A 21,992-nucleotide genomic window follows, 5' to 3' on the forward strand; every position below is an offset into this window, starting at 1 on the left:
ACAATCTAATTAATCAACAAGTAAGATGACTTTCTACGCAACCTTCACAATAATCTGTATTTCGTATTGAAGTATAAGGTTGCTAACAGGTAAATGAAACACCCAACATGTCATCATCATGACTCAATAGGCAACCACGATGCTATTTACTTGAAAGTAAAACATAATTCTAACTCATTAACTTTATACGCATCACGATACGCCAAAAGCAAACTATGTAATTTATAGGTGTTGCAATCACATAATTTCTACATCAAATTATTTGTTATGTTTCTAATATCAACATTAAATACTAAGCAACTAACTATAAAGCCCTTAAGGCATCATCAAGGTATCAATAGCCAACAAGACGATTATAATTTATTTGAGGAGATTCTTAAATTTTTTCGAGAATTTATCTCCTAAAAATTCACTCATCAAAAGAGATTGAAGAATCTGAATATCGATAATTTTCATAAGCAATTGAATCAAATATGAATTTCGAGCGATTATCATTGTAAAGAGGTTTTTCACTATAAAAATATACAATGATTTATTTATTTTTGGATTTTTAAAAGCTAATTAGCTAAATAATGCCAAATGACTGAATTTTAAGCTGTCAATTGGCATCAATTATGTCCATATATATTTTAATAAATATATAGAATAGATTTTTTAATTGATTTCTCAAAATTGTATCCAGATGAGTTTAATTACACAGAGAACAAGAGGGATGGAGTGTAAAGAAAAAAGGAAAATCATTGGCTGTCACAAGCTTTGAGAAGAAATAGGTGAATATATATATAACAAAAAAAAGGAAAGCCGAAGCCTTTAGAAGCGTTGGCATTATTTTTGTACACAATATTCCCACTTGCACTCCCTCTCTCTGTGTACCCTCCGCATCGAGAAGGGAGCTAAACAAAGGAAGAAAAAACAATGGCTTCTCCGGTGACACTTCCGATCTCCAGTCCGCAATCTACGGGTACTACCGGATCTCAATCTCAGGCCCCTATCTCCACTCCCGCATTCCGTTCATTCATATCCCGTCTTTCATCTTCGATCCGTCAAGGTTTCGCTCAACGCCGCCCTTGGTTGGAACTTCTCGATCGCACATCATTTGCCCGTCCTGACTCCGTCGCTGAAGCAGCCTCACGCATCCGCAAAAACTTCTCCTACTTTCGCGTCAATTACGTTACCCTACTTGCTGGCGTACTTGCTCTCTCCCTTCTATCTCATCCTTTTTCTCTTCTTGTCCTTCTTGCTCTCCTCGGGGGATGGTTTTTTCTCTATCTGTTTAGACCTTCAGATCAGCCCGTTGTTATCTTTGGCCGTACTTTCTCTGATCGTGAAACTTTGGGGATCTTAGTGGTATTCACCATTGTTGTGGTGTTCCTCACCAGTGTTGGATCCCTGCTTATCTCTGCTCTTCTTGTTGGATTGGCTATTGTTTCTGCTCATGGAGCTTTTAGGGTTCCTGAAGATTTGTTCCTTGATGATCAAGAGCCGGCCAACGTTGGATTCCTGTCGTTCCTCGGTGGTGCTGCTTCATCTGCCGCCGCTGCTGCTGCGCCGGCTGTTGCTGCTCGTGTGTAGTCGGATCCATTTGATTTGGACACATGATTATGAGGTTGGTTTGGAGCTTCTATATTTGATGTGAATCAGTTATTCAATTTAATTGAACTGTAATATTCTTGGTAGAGAAAAACTAGTTTCTGCGTCGGATTTTGCAGAAAATATTTAGAAATTTTGTATTCAGATTATAGATCTAGATTGGATCTGTAATTTCCAACTTTTAGATCTGTATTTAACTCCTTACTTTTGTTTGCTACTACATTTTAATTCATGTTTATCTGTAAGTTGGTGGCTCAAATGTTAAAATTTACGTGATAGTTTGCCTATGAGTTGATTTCTACACTGAAAATTGATGATGACTTTCGTTCTGCTCCTGCTTATAGTTCTTGGATTTTTCTTTACATGCTTTTCTATTTTGTTGGTTTGTGGGCATCTCTGGTACATGCCATCAGAGGAGGGGAATGTGAGATGTTTAAGATGATCCTGTGTGGAGTTATGCTGGAATGAGAAGAAGAGAAAGAGATGGAGTTGAGGGAGAAACAATATGTGAACACTAACCTCTCAAGGAAGATTATGTTTATGGTAGCACTAGTCTTCTGCACTTCTGTTGCAGATATATATATATTTTTTTTCTGGAGATGTTTGCAGATAGACAAGTTGTTTCTTAACCGTTTTTTAGCCTTATCTCGATTTTCACAGTAATGTGAAGTTTTAAGTTTGTCTTTCGTCGTGGATAAATTAGCTATAAAGGTAGAGTGTGTGAGAGAGAGACCCCGTTGTCTTTGACTCTGTTTTGTATGCATTTATTTCTTCATGAATTTCTGATTGATCTGTTTCGATGACCAGCTGGCTGTATTTATGAAAGTTGAATGATTGTTATTGTTCTTGCTGCATGGTTAAAAATCGCTTGGTTGATAGTATCTATTTACTATTTAGTCTAGTGACATTGAGATGGGGACAACATTCAGTCTCTAAAAGGCAGCATATGGTGACACATATGTTGGTTATTATTTTTCTAGTGTCAATGTATTTTATGTGAAACCACAAAATGTTTTTAAGAGTTGCTAAGCCAGGTTAGAATATGACATTATTAGCATCAGATGCAATGTTCTCAATAACAAGTAGATGGATTAAACAATAGATAAGATATATTGTCTCTTGTAGCAAGGTCTACAGTATAATGATCTGCAGTAGCTTCTTAATAAAGCTATACTAACATCTTGTCGGAAGGGAACCAAAAGGATAAAAGGGAAGGTAAGAAAGAGGTGCATTATGTTCCTATTATACATACTGGCAACATGAGTAATTTTTAGGGTTACAAGTCTTATATACATGGAGGTTTAGGAACCATGAGTAGCTTCTTGATTGGAAATGCTTTGTGTGATGTTGTGAACACTTTGTGAAGTGTCTCAAAGTTATGAAACTAAGTTTTCTTTGAGTATGATATTAGTTTTGATATTGTAGTATCAACTCTTTTTTTGTTCTCTCTTGCTCCCCCTAATATCATGAGTTGATGACCAACTTGCTAACTATTAGGATTATCAAGTGTCAGTTATATTGTTCTTCAATAGAAGTTGTCTGCCTCATGCGCGTGAGAGGTCCAGCAATGAGATCTTCTTCTTTTTTGGTGGGGGTAGTTACTATTAAATTCTATTTTCATTAATTAATGTAATAATAATAGCACTTGGATATCTCTGGGTTTGTACAAAAAAGGAAGAAGATCAAAACTCAGCTTCTATGGGAGACATGTTACATTTTACACCAAAATACACGTAGCTACAAGTCAATGGTATTCTAACCTATGTGTGTTCTCTGTGCTGGCCCCGAACATTGAGTTTCCAATCTTTCTATATAATCCACCAAATACAAAGCTGGAATGGTACCTCTCTGATTCTTCTTCTACCTTTTGCCACCATGCTTTAACCTGTCCAGCAGAGAAGCAAATCTTTGACTCAGCGTTGCACAATAGGGAAACCACACAGAAACAAATGGTTAGCCTCCTCTATCTCACTTGTAATATCTGCCTCATAAAATCAAACCCCTTACATTTACCTCCTTGAGTCAGGATTGCTTCATAAGAAGCGTGCAGCGACTTTTCTTGCGACTCCGTAGGACATGAAAGCTTTTCCAATTGTGAAATAACCAAGATATTGTTTCCAATTCCAGATAGTTGTGGTTCAACGGGCAACTTACATTTGGTCGATCCATTGTCTGTTGTGCACTGTGCTAACTTGATTCTGCCAAGATGGAAAATGACAACACACTGTTCAGATTGTCCAGATGATGCATGGTGCTAGAACAATTAGTGATGTTCATATGGAGTTGACTAATGCAAACACTTAGTAGCAACTTGTCCAGTGATGTTCATACTATACCAACACATTCAAAACTATGGCTTGGATAATAATATTGTTTTTACTTCATTAGCTATACTCCATACATATAGTTACTATTTAGAGTATTTACTACTTTGGGTATAAATTTTAGAGTATTTCATAAGTAAATTCAAATTTACTGCTTCAGAAAATGCATCTTCAAATTTGTAAGTTTTACCAATATATAAAGTGTATTTATACATATATCAAAATAAATTCTTTCTTCTAAAATGATACATAATTAATCATCTTAAAATTATAATAACTTACAAGTTACAACTTTTTTTTAAAAAAAATATTCCTACTTTAGTAGAAAATTGAGGTATGCACATAATATATACAGTAATATTTTTTTCTAACATGTCTTCCATTGTATAATCATAACAAGCCTATAAAAATACTGTCATTTCTAGTAAATATAACGATAACGAAGACATGAAATATATTTCCACTTGTGGTGGTTGTACATTTCTGGAATTCTTGCACGTATGATCCGAACATACAAAATATTGATTACAGTCAGTCAAAATCTATTAATGATAATGTATAATACACCAGGCTAATGTTGTGTCTACTACCATTAGTTTTTTTTTTTCTTTCCATAAATTGCATCTGGAAAAGTAATAGCGTTATTTAAAATGCAAAATTTATTACTGCACTGCACTAGTACATATTTATAAGATTCTTTCTCCTTTTTAATATCAAAAATAGAAATAATATGCAAGCTTGTAGATTACATATATAAATGACAAGTATCACTACCATCTTCTGAAATTATTATCATATCATGTGGCAGATTTTCAAAAATCTCAGCAAAATAAATTGTTTGTCCCACACTATTTTAAGACTCAAGATAAGAAATTAATAAAATGAATCATACCTTCGAATGGGGTACACATGATCGGGTTGGTTCGGGTTTTTCAAATATCAAACCAAACCATTTGCGTAAAATATTTAAATTTATAAACCAAACCAAATTAATAAAATCCGTTTTTTCGGATTTTTCAACTTCGGGTTGGTTTGGATTTTTCAAATACCAAACCAAACCATTGTGTCGAATTTTTAAATAAAACTAAACTAATAAGCATCATATTTTTTCAGGTTTTTGGATTTTCCGGTAAATTATGCATACAAACATATAATTAACTTGTGCAATATTTCGTTAGTCCAACCAAAATACATTTATATAAAGTGTTTCTTAAGAAAATAACACAAAATATGAAATGAGTAATGACACAAAAATATTTAATAAAAAATAATAATGAAATCATCATATAAAATAAATATTGCAAAGTCATAATGAAAATGATCATAATTTAAAAGTACTAAATCATGCTAAAACAAGTCTAATAAGTACTAGTTACATGATTAAACATTAAAGAAAAATTAAAATTAGATTATGCATTTTAAATGTCCAAACCAATGTAAAACTCAAGAACAAATATTCAATATTAGAGCCGTCAATATGGGCTAGGCCCGTAGGGCCGGCCTGGCCTAACCCGTGATTTAATAGGGTTGGGCTATGATTTTTGGAGCCCATTTAAGAAAAGGGCTTTTTAGCCCGACTTGAATAAACCTGCCGATTTGTGGAGCTTGAGAAATATGGATAGGATCGGCCAGTGGGCTAAATAAAAATTAATTAAAAAATAAAAATAAAATAGAGTATTAAAAATAACAAGAGTTTAAACTCAAAATCTGTTAAAAAGTTTGAAATATTACAATTTAAATATAAATTATGTTTATAAAATATGTACTACATAAAATAAAAATTTCCTAAAATTTCTAGGGAATCACTACATAGGCCCGTAACTTATGGAATGTTGTCATAGTTTTTGTGTTTTATTACGATCATTAAAAACAATTAGGTTAATATTTCTATTTAGCTATTTATGTTTTTACTTGAAATCAAACTTAATAAATATTATAAAGATAATTTTATTTGTGGATTTGATTAACAAGTAGTAACACTAACACCATGTAATATTGTCTTGTCGATATTTATGATAATATTTTCAAATTATAATTTAGTTAAAAAAATAGAAAAAATATAGAGGAAATTTTAGGTATAGCAAAGATAAAAATCTTATTTGTATGCTATAGCTATAGTTTGCATAATTGCACTCAACAAATTTTATGTTTGCTATGGAGCTATTAATCTGTATATTTCAGGATTCATTTGAAGTTATATACAATTTTATTTTTTAAATAAATTTAATAAAAGGCTGCAAATTATGTTTAAAAAAAGGATGACAATTGCTAAACTCACGCAAAAAGAATCTTTTTCCTTCTACGACTTCTTCATCAGTAGTGACTCCATTGTAACTGGGTAAATCACATCGATCAAGTTTTGGTGATTCTCTTCAAGCAATCAAGATCAAATCAATTTTAGAGATAACAAGAGGAAGTAAAATGTATTTCATGACGAAAAATGCTTTGATTTTACTGTTTTCATATCGAAATTGGTGTTTTTTCGTGTATTGAAACTCAATTTTGCTTTTAAACATTCATCAATTGAATGAACAATCTGAATTGTAGTTTTTTTTAGATGTAATAGATTCTAACTCATATAGTCGCAATCATTGTTCGAATTCGAGTAAGATCATCCGTTGAATTATGCAAAAAAATTGTGCTTGTACAATGTTCTGGAAAATATTGTTGTTTATCCTTCATTTTTGAAAGTATTGTTTGAATTCAAGTAAGATCATCCATTTATTTCTACAAAAAAATTGTGATTCTATAATGTTGTGGAAGATATTGTTGTTTATCCTTCATTTTTGAAAGTAGATTTGTTTTTTGAAAGTCATTAATTTACAAGATTGTATATTATGATAGTAATCTATGTTGTTTGTTCTGATTTGTATATTTATTGTCGTTAATTTGAATCTTGTAGTTGTAGTTTATATATACACATACTCTATGTATATGTATATACGTGGAATCTGTATATGATTTAGTCCATTCTGTATAATCTTATATTTTGTGGTTCAATTTTTGTGAACTTGCATATTAATTCAGTGCAGGTTCGTGTTTTGTTGTGATAATTTAGTTTGTATATTATATACAATATGTATAAGTATATGCCTATTATGTTAGGATTGTCAATTGAATATTTTTATATGGCTGTAATTTGTATATGTAGATATACTTTGTATAAGTATATATTTGAAATCTGTATATTAAATTGACTTGGCTATAATTTGTATAAATATATGTTCTTTTTTGTTGTGATTTTCTAATCTGTATATTTTAATAATCTTGCCAATTTATATACAATTTGATTTTAAAAAATAAATAATGAAAAATGCGCTAATTTCTGTCACAAAAAAAAGAAGAAAATCGCTAAACTCACGCATTATATTTTAATAGGATTTCTTTCCTTCTACGACTTCTTCATTAGTTGGGACTCTATTGTATCTGTATAAACAAACTAAAACATAGTAATTGTTTATAAACAAAATTACTACATATATATATATATATACACTTAAATAGATTATACAGACATGTATTGTTATGTATAACTATGGAAAATATACAAATAAAAAATTATATACAAACAAATGCTAATATCTATTGCTACTTGTATATACAATGTCTTTTGTGCAAAATTTATAGAATCTGTATAAACAAACTAAAACTAAAACATAGTAATTGTATATAAACAAAATTACCACATATATACTTAAAGAAATTATACAGACAGATCTTGTTATGTATAACTATGACACATATACAAACAACAAATTATATACAAACAAATGTTATATATATACAATTAATTTTTACACAACATATAATTGTATAAAGCAAATTCATATGCATGATAATGGTGTCTACAACAAATAATCAAAAAATTATACAAATCTGTAAAACAACAATAACATAATAAATCTGAGAAAGTATTACTACATATATATAAAAGGGTTTATTATACAATCATAAAATAGAACAAAATAATTATTGTTTATACATATACATTAGCTTCTTCAGATCCATCCTGTCCACTAAGCCAGGGACAATGTCTTCAGATGATTTTGACTGATCACTGGTAGAATCAATTGCTTTTGCTTTCCTCTTCTCTGTTGAACTAGATTCGCCTTTTGTATTTGACTTTGTGATAATTTCATCCATTCTAATTGGGTCATTTTCAAACTTGGATTTGAAAAATTAAAAAAAAAAATCGATTTAGACAGGTTTTGGCGATACCTGAAATTTTTGAAGTTGCGATTGAGAGCGTAGTGGTGAAGATTTGAAATTCAAACTAATTTTAGTGGAGAGAATTTAGGAGAAATTGAGGGTATGGGAGAGAAGAAGGAGATGAAGTGAATTGTATAAAAGGAATAACTTCCGTTTTTTTTTATTTACCTATACAAACCGTGGGACCCGTCAGTAGTAGCAAGATATGTGAAACTGTAGCTACTCAAAGGAAATAAATGAAACAGTAGCTATATTATTTATTTTAAATTAATAGTTTGCCATTATGCACAATTTCCCCAAAAATATACCTTTTAAAAAAGAGGGCTGGCCCGTAGCCCACGTACTTGTGGGCTGGACCGATCATTTTCTGGCCCACACCAAAAATGGGCTAGCCCGTAAAATTTCAAAGCTTGTATGGGTTAGCCCGGATGGAGTGGGTTAGCCCATATTGACAGCTTTATTCAACATTATTGTCATTCTTAGTGTTGAATTAATTTATTTTGTTAGCATAGTATTAATTTGATTTCAAATTGAGCTTTATTAGAGTTACTAATATAGATGGACTATAACCTTTATTGGACCATTCAAAATTCTAAGTCTCAAAAATCTTGAAAAAATATGTTAAAAGATAAACTTGAAAACTTATATTTTGTTAGCCCATCTTGAAAACTTATAAGTAATATTTAGAAATTATATCAAAGTAAATACTTTTATATTGTAACTCATGAAAGTATAAGTTGTAATAAATATTACTTATAAGTTAAAAATAACGTACAGCCACCAATTGGACAATAAATACTTTTATATACAAAATATAGTTGTAACGTTATTCAATTATTTTTTTGCAAAAAATAAAAATATGAGTTACAATAAATTATCTTTTGATAAAATGTAATTAAATTTTTTCGATTTTTTCAAAAACCTAAACCATGAGTTTGTAAATTTTCTAAAATAATCTACTCCATTAGTTATTGCCACCATATACTTGTTAAATAATCTCTTGTATTGAGGAAGAACTTAATTCAACTTTCCAAGCCTTTCTTTCTTGTTAATGAAGAAAATTTCGTCATTAGAGAAATCGAGAGCATCATGCCTAAAGAGTCGTTATTGTCCCTAACATTTTAGCCTTAAAATGTATAGGTGAGTAACGAATTAATAAAACGTATTTGATAGTAACGTTTTATATATGTTCCCTCCGTTAGAATTTTGTCTTTTTTGTCATTGTTTTTTTTAAATAAAATAATACCTAAAACGTTACTACCAAATACGCTTATTCTAGTTTTGTAAAATTTCAAAAAAAAAACATATTATTTTGGTGAATTAGTTTAAATAGTGGCTTACTTCGGTCAAAATTTCTCTCAAGTGAAGAAGGAGAAGACAATGAAAAAAAGATAGTAGTAAATCACAAAGAAATGGTGCAAAATCTACTAAAAGAAACAATAACAACGTAATAGTGCGATAATTAAAAAAAACATATTAGAACAGATTATTGAAAACAAGAAAAAACTATTATATATCATAAACAAAAACTATAATAAAACAACCAACCCCACACACAAATATATATTTAAGATACATTAAACTTATCTTCCATCAAAATTTGCATTATCAAAACTCTTAGTATTCCTTCCATTTCAATTTACCTATCACATTTTTTCATTAACCCATCTAAAAAAAGAATAACCTTTTTTATTAAAAAAAAACTCAACTTCTATGTTTTTAATGAAATAATTATATAAATATTTAAGATTTATTAGACCATTATTTTAAAAAAAAATCCTCCCCTCCTTCCTTGTTTATATAATTTGTGTGAACCCAAATGAATCATTGAGAGGGGAAGTACTTTTTAATTGTCGTTATCCAATTGGAAGAGCACAAAATGAGAAGAAGCGATATTTTTGTAATCTAGTTAACCTCGGATGACTAAATGGACCCCCCGCGTAGACCAGCGGTAAGGATCAAGTCATAATCATATACTTTTTCTCCATTTCAATTTATATGAGTTAGTTTGACTAGATATAAAATTTTAAAAATAATTTTGAATTTTTTTAATCTAAAATAAGTCATAAATATTTTCGTGGCTAGAAATCATTCTATTAAAAATAAAATAAATATTTTAAAGTAAAATTATTATTAAATATAAATATATATCATTCCTTTTAAATTGAGACGGAGGAAATATACATTGCAGGCGAAATTAGTAAATCAACAAATAAAGACAACGCAAAAGTATCAATTTTAAGTAGAATATGGGGGACCCCAACATGAAAAAGATAGCCGTTAGAGAAGAGGTTTAATTATTAGGTGGCCAGAATTAAAATAGCCCACTTTTCAAAGTATATTTTTTATCAACACACCATAACTTTCCAATATAAAGGCAAAAAACATTTTAGTTGTAGAAAAACTAGCCGTTATACGCTTTTAATTATTTGTGTTGGAGCCTGTCTTGTGAATCTGATTACACACACCTGACACTTTTTCATGTCTCCCAATAAAACTTCTCATAGTTTTAGCTCTATATGCTTCCACTTCACGTGGAATCTTAGCTCCAATCTTACTACAAAATCTTCTTCTTTTGCTAGTGTTTTAGTTTCAAATTAGGGAGAGAAGAAAGAAAAGAAGAGGAAAGTTTCATTTTTTTATTTATCTTAATTCTATTCTTTAAGATTGGAAATGAGAGATCAAGATCGAGTTTTTACTAGTTTTGAACCATACCCTTTTCGAGTTGTTAACAAGTTTTTAACTCGAAAAGGAGGAGCTGGTAGATGTATAATTTCTCATCTTGCAAAAAGATTCTTTCTTTTTGCTCAACTTTTCTTGTTATTTCAGTTACTGATATTTGGGATTCAGCCAACTTCAGGTGAAGATTGGGATGGGATAATTATTACTGCAGCAGATTTTCAAGCACTTCAAGCTTTTAAACAAGAATTGGTTGATCCAAAAGGGTTCTTGAAAAGCTGGAATGATAGTGGATTTGGAGCTTGTTCTGGTGGATGGCTTGGTATTAAATGTGCTCAAGGACAAGTTATTGTTATTCAGCTTCCATGGAGAGGTTTAGGTGGAAGAATTACTGAAAGAATTGGACAATTTCAGTCTCTTAGAAAACTCAGCTTACATGATAATGTCATTGGTGGTTCAATTCCTTCTACTTTGGGACTCATACCTAATCTTAGAGGACTTCAACTTTTTAACAATAGGTTATCTGGTTCTATTCCTGCTTCTCTTGGTTTATGCCCTCTTCTTCAAACACTTGATCTCAGCAATAACTCATTCTCTGGTGCAATTCCAGATAGTCTTGTTAATTCAACTAAGCTTTATAGGCTTAATCTTAGCCATAATTCTTTGTCTGGTTCAATCCCCACAAGTCTCACACAATCTCCCTCAATCATCTTTCTTGATCTCAAGTATAACAATCTTTCAGGCTCAATACCAGATACTTGGGATGGAAATGGAAATGGAAAAAGACTCTTCCAACTTCAGTCTCTTACACTTGATCACAACTTCTTTTCTGGAAGTATGCCTGCTTCCTTAGGCAAGTTGAATGAACTTGTTGAGCTTTCACTTAGTCATAATCAATTGACTGGAGTTATCCCAAGTCATATTGGGGGACTCTCTAGGCTTACAACACTTGATTTGTCTTATAATGCCATTAATGGAAGCTTGTCTGATAGCTTCTTGAATCTATCCTCACTAGTGGTCTTGAACTTGGAAAGCAACCAACTTGATAACCAAATCCCAGCAGCCATAATAAAATTGCAGAAACTCTCAGTTCTCAACTTGAGGAGTAACCACTTTAGTGGTGATATTCCAGTCACTATAGGAAACATCTCTACTCTTAGACAACTAGATTTAGCTCATAATAATATAAGTGGAGAAATCCCAGCTTCTTTAGATACTTTACCAAATCTTAGTGCCTTCAATGTCTCATATAATAATCTGTCTGGTCCTGTTCCAACTCATCTCGCACGGGAATTCAACTCGAGTGCCTTTGTGGGTAATCTTCAGCTATGTGGTTACAGTGCATCAACCCCATGTCCAATCTCTCCAGTTAGCCCATCCCCCGAAACACCAAAAAAGCAACGTCGTAAGTTAAGTACTAAGGACATAATTCTCATAGCAGGAGGGGCACTTCTCATAATCTTGGCTATGCTATGTTGCATTCTCCTATGCTGCTTGATCAGGAAAAGATCTGCAGCTGAAGCAGGGAAGGATGGTCAAAGCACGAGTAGGGCGGCTGCAGCAGCCAGAGGTGAAAAGGGTGTTCCACCAACTGCTGGAGAAGTTGAAGCAGCAGGAGGAGGAGATACAGGAGGAAAGCTTGTCCATTTTGATGGACCTATTGTGTTCACAGCAGATGATCTTCTTTGTGCAACCGCCGAAATAATGGGAAAGAGCACTTACGGTACGGTGTACAAGGCCACGTTAGAGGATGGCGATCAAGTTGCTGTGAAAAGATTGAGAGAGAAGATCACAAGAGGTCAAAGGGAATTTGAGAGTGAAGTCAATATTCTTGGCAAGATCAGGCATCCAAATCTTTTGGCCCTTAGAGCATATTACATGGGACCTAAAGGAGAGAAACTTCTTGTTTTTGACTACATGCCTAAGGGAAGTTTGGCAACTTTTCTTCATGGTAAGCACAAAATCAGTTTTCCATTTCACTTTGTATTTGTGAGAACTTCAGATTATAAAAATCTTACTGTTTTTTGCAGCTCGCAGTCCTGATACACCAATTGATTGGGCAACAAGGATGAGAATAGCAAAGGGTACAGCAAGGGGATTGCTCTTCCTTCATACAAATGCCAACATCATTCATGGGAATCTTACATCGAGCAATGTTTTACTTGATGACAACACAAATGCAAAGATTGCAGATTATGGTCTTTCACGCCTAATGACTGCTGCTGCAAATGCAAATGTTATTGCAACTGCTGGAGCACTTGGGTATCGGGCACCTGAACTTTCAAAACTCAAGAAAGCAAACACAAAGACAGATGTATACAGCCTTGGTGTTATTATACTGGAACTTCTAACTGGGAAGTCACCAGGAGAAGCAATGAATGGTGTGGATTTGCCTCAATGGGTTGCATCAATTGTGAAAGAGGAGTGGACTAATGAGGTATTTGATTTAGAACTAATGAGGGATGCATCCGTTATCGGTGATGAATTATTGAATACCTTGAAATTGGCTTTGCATTGTGTTGATCCCTCACCATCAGCTCGACCAGAAGTTCAGCAACTTCTCCATCAACTAGAAGAAATTAGACCTGAAACAGCTACCAGTTCTGGGGACGACGGTGCTGCAGCTCCCTCAGCAAGCGATGATTAGATATTAGATTTCTCATCTAAGTCATTTTTAGGCAGGTGTGTTAGGAGTTAGGTGCCACAATTCTTTCATTCTTGAATTAGGTTGATTAAGAGAGTGATTTTTGTTCTTCTACTGTCTGTAGATACCCACCCAAGTGTGCTATTTTGTTCTGTTATTTTGAGCAGCAATGGAATCCTCTTAATTTCTGGCCCTAGAGACAGAAAATACACTAAAAACTCCACACACATGTCTATTTTCAGGTCATTCTTCTATACAACAACAAACCTAGTGAAATCCCACAAAGTGAAAGTCTATTTCGAATAGGTCATTCTTCTATCTAGACTAGAAAAAATATATCACGTCAAACTGAAGATGATGACTTATATATTCATTCAGACAGTCTACCATCAGCCAAATATTATTTAAGAAAAAGATTTCATGAAATTTGTAGGTGTAACATATAAAGTTAGTTTGAAGTTTTCAAAGGTTTTTCCTTTTCTTCCTACTCCTAGTGTCGGGCTCGGGGCCTTTATGATGTGAACTTGGCTGGAACTCAACATATGAGGATCTGGGGAAGTTTTGTTAAATGAAAATCCCCACAAGTTATTAATTAGAACTCTACGAGGAAAAATATGTTGGATAAAACATCTATGCCTAAGATATGAACATGTCTCTAAGCTTGTATACAAATAAAGTACAATACAAAAGAAAGGGAAAGGGAGCCGGGAGGGGGAATAGAGAACCTAAAAATAGATGAAGAAAGGCAGAAGCCAAAAGCCATTATATACAGCAACTTCTCAGCTACCATGTTTTGCATATCCACTTGTTTCCTCTGCAACCGTCTTCCAAACATTTGCCATCTTTTCTGCATATCCTGCCTGGTAAAATCCAACTTGTTATTTTCTCCTATAAATCTTTTCAAGGGAATAGAAGGAAAAGCTACTCTTGCTGGAAAGGAATATCATTAGTAACATTTCAACTGAAAACAGCAATAGCAGAATGATTCATCCAATTCACAGGTGACATATCTTATCTAAGAAAAGTTTAAAGGTGACCTTTAGTTTCATCTATACCCGACCCAAGATTTTAACTTGTCACAAGAAAGTTCAAGCAGTTTGCTCATGTCTGTCCCAGAAATGAATGGATCACAACAATCTGAAGCTAATCATTCTAATACAGATTGCTCAAACCGGAAAGCCAACTACAGCACAAACAAGTAAGAAGGATAGAGGACGGTAAGAAAATTGTTTGAGTTGAGTTGATAATGTATCCTTCAGTTAAGCACAACACCGGTTACCATGTAATCATTATTATAAGCATTTTATTTCAAGTTTCCACAGATGGCAAACACAATTGATTTCCACAGATGGCACATTTAATGTGGGACCAGATTTAAGGGTCTTAGTTCTGTTGAATAATAGTGCTTCAGAAGGAATCTAATCATCATCCAGTTTAACAATATGGCTTAACAAAGCGAAGGTACTTCAAGTAGTTCAATGAGGCTGGCCAGAGAAATTAAAACAGCAGGTCGACCTCCTCAATGCCTTAGTTTACTGAAAACTAGAATAAACATCAGAAGCAACTCCATCGATTGGCAGTAGGGTCCCGAAATTCTAAAATGAACACAGTTGCTACATGCATAGGACGTTTCCAAGTTATTCACATGCTTGTATTCCAAATCATATAGTGGATTAGAACTCACAATGATGCACCCTAAAAACTAAATGATAGCTACTATCATATCGAGAAGAGAGTAATTAGAAATGGCAAAACAAGCCCAGAAGAATAAAGATTCTTTTTTGCTTGGCCTTTTTTGTCAGGCATTGAACCCCACCCCATGGAGCGGTGTGAAAGTATACTGTTGACTTCCTTAAAGATGATCATTTGACCTGAAGGAAACAAAGCAATGCAGAACAGCATTGCATCCACATTTCACATGATTCCAAGTACAAAATTCCTGATATTGGTCTCTAGTTCCTGTGCTCATAGCTTCTGAAACCACAGAAACAGACCCAAGATCCCACATTAACACTTGATTGGTTATCAATCTTCCACTTCCAGCCAACTAACCTAAATGACCAGCACCATTTCAAGCAATTATCAGTCTCAACAGTTCTTAATTTGTAACAACTCAGTTCGTAAGTACTTTAGCCTTTACTCTTCTTGGGACAAGAGTACAGAGCAAACCCACAGAAAACTCTTAAAACTGTGATGTGACACTCAATCTTAGTGTTGGGCGTAGCACAAAACACATCACCTATTGTCCATCAGTTATGCATCACTAAACCTTGAGTTAAAAGCAGTTAAAGCTACGTAATATTCCTCATCAATGTTCACTCTTTTCACTGAGAAACGGGAAAAACATTCTATCAATGGACCTTGTCTCAAACCATATACTGACTTCCCCGTTGAGACACGATATGAGAGGAAAAGAGACGAGGCACCCAAACAATTTCATTCCACAAGGCAATAAAGAAATGACTGAAGATTACAACATGTTCCCAAACCCCTCTATATACGTAGCAATCTCCTTTATCAGCTCTTTCTCAGCTTCCCCTCGTCATTTACCCATTCAACACAACTTTTCTGTATTCAGCTAGAAAAATAACAAACTCAATTTGGATATAGTAATGAAATAGGATGGAGTGGGAAGAAGGAAAACGGCCCTCCCTGAGTATGCATGCTGCAGAAGAGGTTAGGGAGGATGCAATTATTATGTCGTAGTCCTTGCTAAAGTAATTGAAACAAGGATCCTCCCTGTCTCCAAGAGATGTAGTTGTTCATGAAAAGCCTAAAAGAATAAGAGCAAGTCTAAGAAGACTAGAAAACCAATAGTGAAGACCCAAAACCAGCTTTGTGACAGGAAAAACATAGCTGATATGTGGCATATTCTGATATCCTATGCAGGGTACTTATTTTCCAATCACTCATCTCTATAGCGGAAAAGTTGCCCCCCTCATCCTTTTCTGTTCTTTTTTCTTCTCTGGCATTAGATTTTCAGATGAAATCTTACGTCTTCCACTCTAAAATTTCTCTAAGGGAACACAAAGGACAAGTTGATATCTTGCATATTTACTTTTCTTGCACTTGCTAAAACACTTGCAATCTTTGGAAAGTTGGTGGAGAACGGACATTACCCTGACTATACTAGATGGTTAAAAATAGATATAACTAGATTAAGTGTGCGAGTTTAAAATGGTCTATAATTTTAGTTGGGCATATTGAAAAAAATCAATTGCCTTTTACGAGCATGACTAATACAAGGGGAAAAATAAAGCATGTTCCTCAGAACAATGCTAAATCAATGATTTCCGAGAAGGCATTTGATGCAACAACACTAGAAGACAAGATACATTTTTTCTCGGTCTAGAAACAAAGATACCTGATTGACAATAAATCCTCTCAACATTCCCAAGAAGTCATCATGTCGTTCCTTCTCAAATCTCTCAAGCTCATTCTTGTTGTTTTCCTACAAGATTCACCATCAAACAGCTATAATGTCAATCTCATTGAAAATGATGTAGTATTAAAGAAAATGGAAGAGAAGATAAATTATATATCCTCTATACAGCAGTTATATACTTTCCCAGATCAGAGCCCAATTTAAAAATAATATAGAAGTATCGCCTTCCTAAAATAACCATTATGCAAAATTAAACAAGATGAACTGGTAATACATGCATCGTCACTCTATTGATTGAAGCGGGAGCCTGGTTGGAGGGGTCTTACATAAAATAACTTCAGCACCTAAATTTGTAAAAAGAAAACTAACAGAAAATCATTTAAGAGCACTGATTTAGCAAACCTATTACTTCTTGAAACAACATGGACACCAAGGACTAAACATCAGTGACAGTAAAAGGTTGAACAAATACAAAATCATAACAAGCTTCTCTTTTGAAAAAAAAAAAAGACTCTAAGAAGCCTCATTCAAATATGACTATCAACTACCTAGTAACATTGAATATAAAATATTTGTTTTATTGTAGCATGATTGCTGCAATTAAGTGTCCCACCTTGGTTGAGGAAATAGGTTGTTGTCTCTTTTGGACAATACTCATCTCATGAGCTAGCTTAGGCCTAAGGTCAACTTTCTTAACATGGTATCAAAGCCAGAACCATCTTTATTCTTGATTTACCCAATGTTAGGCCCTCGTCATATTATTCACGCATCAGATGTCCAGTTGTAAGAGTGCCTAAGGGTGTTAATTGTCCCTCATTGATTGAGGGGATGGGCTAAGTTAGCTCAAAAGCCATTTTCTTAACAGGGGACATGTTGAATAGTAACTCTATTGCCTCGGGTTACCTACATCACCTACACTGTACATAGTTGGCAGCACCTGATTAATAAACCAGAAATATTGTTCCAACACTAAGGTTCATAAGCTTTAAACGAATCTGCCAGATAAACCTTCTGAGGAAGTAGGTCTGTGATGTCCAATCCTAATCTTAAGCACTCGTAAAGCTATTGTCCTGTCCTACCAGAGCCATAAGAAACCTCACATTATGTTTCACTAATCCAATATGGGTAAAGGAATAGAGCTTTAATAGTCTATAATAGAATCAAGCATGAACAAGATCCACTGATATGAAATTCTAGGTTGCCAAATTTAGCTCCGCTTGTGGTGCTCAGAGTAATAAGTGAGAGATGATGTGGACAAGAATATCATGAACTAAATAGCTATGGTCTACTTTTGTCCCAGTCTTGTCTGAAAAAATGGAAGCCAAAAATCTGCAGATCGGAGGCCACTGCAAATCAACCAGATGAAGCATTTACATTGACTTCCCATTGCAGTCTATGTATCACTTTTTTGCCCTCAATTACTGAATAATCTCTAATGCTGGTTCTTATATATATATATATATATATATCTTATCTGAGAAAAAAGAAGCCAAAAATCTGCAGATAGGAGGCCAGTGCAAATTAACCAGGTGAAGCATTTTCATTGACTCCCTATTGCAGTCTATGTATCCGAGTTAGCTTGAGCACACCTCAACTAACTCCATAAAATACTTGTTACCTCCCCTAGCACAGGTATCGGACAACTTTGTCTAGCAAGACTTAGACAGATGGGAAGAAACCACCTAGTGCTTATTTGTCTTCGCTGGGATTTGAATCTGAGACTTCATGGCTCTCAACCTACTTCATTGACCACTGGGGCACACCCTTGGATGCAAGCTAATGCTCGTCCTTGTCAACATATCAATAATTGGGCATACATGTAAATAGTCCAATTGTTATTAACTAAACTTGAACTTGGAACTGAGTATAACTAGACCAATTGTTGTTAATTAAGCCTGAACTTGGAACTAAGTAAATTAGTCCAATTGTTGTTAGTGACCAGCACCCAGAAGAATTTAGCCAAAAGACTACATGTCATATTCAAGATTAACAGAAAGATTCTCAATGACTTTGAACACAGTAAAGAGGATTTATTGTTTGAAGAAAAGAGACAATGATGTTGATGATATGGTGATTAATGATATGGATTGCTCACTAAGTAGTAAAGCAAATCAAGATACAAAAATCAGAAAGCTTACTTAGTTGCAAAACTAACTATTAACATGTGACGTTACCTTGATCCGCTCATACTCCCTCACAGCAGAACTTTTGGCATCTTCAGTAACTCTATGCGTTTCCTTGAGCTCTTCTATTTTGCGAATTCTGGACCTGTCCCCACCAAATATCTTTGATGCAGCAGCTTCAAGTTTTTCAATCCTCGAATTTAGTGATGACAGCTCAGACAACAATGTCTGTACTGTCAAAAGAGCACTTGACCTATCGGAAAATGCATTGTTCACAGCTAACATCACTCCAAGGTATTCATGGAGCTTATCCTGCAACATACCGACACTTGAATGGAAAATAAGCAAATGTAAAGACTACTGTATCAAAAACTTTTCAAAATTTGTAAAGCACAATTAGCTAGGATGTCTCCAAACAGGATATTGTCTGATGAATGTCAGGTAACAAATTTGTCTGATCAAGTATATTGGGTGCATCTTTATGAGTCAGCTTTCATGCTACTAAGAACTTACCAAATGTTTGACAGTTTGTGCATTTAGCTCCCTATATAGTCTGCTTGCCTTCACAGAAGCAGTTGCCACATTCTTCATATCTGCAGCCCTTGTTCTTTGTGAATCATAAACTGCTCGCTCTGTCTCAAACTTTGTTAACTTGACAAAAGCTAGGCCCATTTGGCCCATGGTTTCTCCAATATCCTGCTGAGCTTTTACAAGTGCTTCGGCCTGAAGAAAAATAGGAATAACTGCTCAGTGCCAGTAATGGACAAATACCTTTCTCAGCATAAGACTACTGAATAGCTCAAATGAAGATATTCATGCTCAGTCTAAGAAATTTACTGCATAGAGCACAGACAGTACTTTCATGATGAGTCTCAAGATTATGTGTACTAAAGTAACTAAAGCCATCAAGTGAACTTGCATTTATTAAAACTGAAATTCGTTTAGAGGACCAGTAATAATGTGCATACTGAACAAGCATAAAAGACCAACTTTATGATACTGCTATAATAATCAATTAGATGTGAACATGCCAACTATTTACCGGTCCACATTCTAAAAAAGAACAAGAACAAACAGAAAAAGAAAATGTTTTCCAAAAGATATTAACCTGCTGAGACACATTGCTGAGCTGCTGCTCAAAATCATGCAACTTCTGCTTCTTTTCCACTAATTCCTTATCCTCCTCTACTACAGGTGGCTTCACACCACCCCAATCATTAGACACAGATTGTTTCAACTCCCTAAAGATTCTCAACAGGTCCCTACCTCCCTTGGCAGGCTGAGCTACCTCATTGGCATCCACCATTCCCCCTGCTGTCTCACCAAAGATCTGTTTGGGTAACTGCACTGCCCCATCCAACATCCTGGATGCCACATCTGTTGTCCTCACCAGCGGCAGCTTCCCATTCGCCTCCAAAAACATTCTTAGCTCCTCACTCCTCCTTATCACAGGATGCGCAGCTAATCTCCTCAGGTACTTCTCCAGTGCTGCTCTCCTCTGTTCCAGAAATTCCTGTTTCTGCATCACCTGACTCTCAACAACACTCTTATCCGGCCTTAACGGAATGAAAAAACCTCTATACGACTCAGCTAATCGGTCGGACAAAGTCACCACATCTCTAAACCTCCTCCTCACACTAAATTCAGTTCCATCAAATTCCGGTAAATTCGTCCTGGTAGTAATTAGGTAGGTAACATAAGCAGTCCCCCCAGGAACGAGAGAATTGGACAACTCTTGCTCTTTCTGTGGATCGGAAACGGTAATGGTCAAAAAGTCGTCGGAGGATGGAGGTGAGGAAGGAGAAGCAATAGAGTGATCATGAGCGCCGTTGAGTTGAGGAGAGGAGTGATCAGCGTCAAAGGATCTGAAAATAGCCTCAGCGTAAGAAGGAGGTTCGAGGATGGAATTAAAGGAAGAATTAGGGGTTTGACTTTGGTCAGTAGGGATTTCAGCGAAAGGAAGAGATGAGGATGATGAAAGTGGATCGGAGAAAGGTTGAGCAGTGCCTGTGGGAGAATCGTCGTCGAGTACCAGAGATTCCATCTCCTCTTTGGATGCATAAAGGTGGGACTCTTGATTCTCATATCCCATCATCTTTACTGCTATATGTCAGTAATGGAAACTCAGAGAGGTGAGAAGGAGATTGAGAAGAGAGTGAAGTTCGCCGGGAAGAAGGAAGAGTTGTTACGGCAAGGGAGATCTAAGTTGTCGACGGTGAGACCGAAGCCTGCCTGCACGATGGCAACTCGAAGCACGTGAACAACATGTGTCGATAACGCATACCAGTTGCACTTGTACTACATTTTAGCCACATTTCCAGTAGGATTAGTTTTGGATTTGGCTTTCTTCTTTTTTCGATAATAATGTACAACTCCTATTTAATTTGTATTCTTGTTCAATTATAACTCTAATTTCTGTCAAAGAAATAAATAAATTACAATTCTAATCACCTACCTAACCGTTGTACAAGACTCTTAACACTTTGTTTGAATGGTTGTAACTTATTGTTTCATAATGTATCGCATTGTATTGTATCTTACTGTATTGTTTTAATGAATACAACATTTAGATAGATTGTATCGTTCTCTATCGTTACATAATGTTACTTATGCAGAATTTGGATGATAAACATACAAGAAAAATAGTGTATGAGATAGAGTTATTATGAAAAAGGTAAGGTAATGATAAATAGAAATATTAAATAATTAAGACAAAATGAGAAGAAAATATTAAGATAACGACGCGATCACACCAAATCGATCATTACATAAAATAGATCTTTTCATTGTTACCTAATAATGAATTTAAACAATACTATACAATATAATTTAAATAACAATCAAAACAAATATTGTATTTAAACTAACAATACAAATACAGTACAATGGGTAACAACCGTCCAAATAAGGTGTAATTGTGAGGCATAACACAACATTTGTTCCGGATAATACATAGGATCGGGTCCATTGTCACATCTTTTATGATCATATGTAAATATAATTCATAAATTAGTTTAAAATTAAATAAAATCATGCAC

General features: G+C 34.3%; 3 protein-coding genes across 3 annotated transcripts; 2 read left to right on the forward strand and 1 right to left on the reverse strand.

The window, feature by feature from the left end:
- The first annotated feature begins 784 nt into the window (after positions 1-784).
- On the forward strand, positions 785-2,429 carry LOC102578666 (PRA1 family protein B3-like). Its single transcript, XM_006353354.2, has 2 exons — positions 785-1,606; positions 2,004-2,429. Exon 1 carries the CDS (start codon positions 916-918, stop codon positions 1,570-1,572), a length of 657 nt encoding a protein of 218 aa, XP_006353416.1. The 5' UTR covers positions 785-915; the 3' UTR covers positions 1,573-1,606; positions 2,004-2,429.
- An 8,162-nt stretch (positions 2,430-10,591) lies between these two features.
- LOC102585733 (probably inactive leucine-rich repeat receptor-like protein kinase IMK2) lies at positions 10,592-13,654 on the forward strand. The gene is made up of 2 exons (XM_006353377.2): positions 10,592-12,753; positions 12,833-13,654. Exons 1-2 carry the CDS (start codon positions 10,797-10,799, stop codon positions 13,447-13,449), a joined length of 2,574 nt encoding a protein of 857 aa, XP_006353439.1. The 5' UTR covers positions 10,592-10,796; the 3' UTR covers positions 13,450-13,654.
- A 335-nt stretch (positions 13,655-13,989) lies between these two features.
- LOC102579002 (sorting nexin 2A-like) lies at positions 13,990-21,327 on the reverse strand. Its single transcript, XM_006353355.2, has 5 exons — positions 20,063-21,327; positions 19,468-19,677; positions 19,006-19,266; positions 16,811-16,897; positions 13,990-14,306 (listed from the first exon to the last, which is right to left on the reverse strand). Exons 1-5 carry the CDS (start codon positions 21,047-21,049, stop codon positions 14,226-14,228), a joined length of 1,626 nt encoding a protein of 541 aa, XP_006353417.1. The 5' UTR covers positions 21,050-21,327; the 3' UTR covers positions 13,990-14,225.
- Positions 21,328-21,992: the final 665 nt, after the last annotated feature.

The sequence above is a fragment of the Solanum tuberosum genome, unplaced genomic scaffold, assembly GCF_000226075.1.
Source record: "Solanum tuberosum cultivar DM 1-3 516 R44 unplaced genomic scaffold, SolTub_3.0 scf00156, whole genome shotgun sequence".
Lineage (NCBI taxonomy): Eukaryota > Viridiplantae > Streptophyta > Magnoliopsida > Solanales > Solanaceae > Solanum > Solanum tuberosum.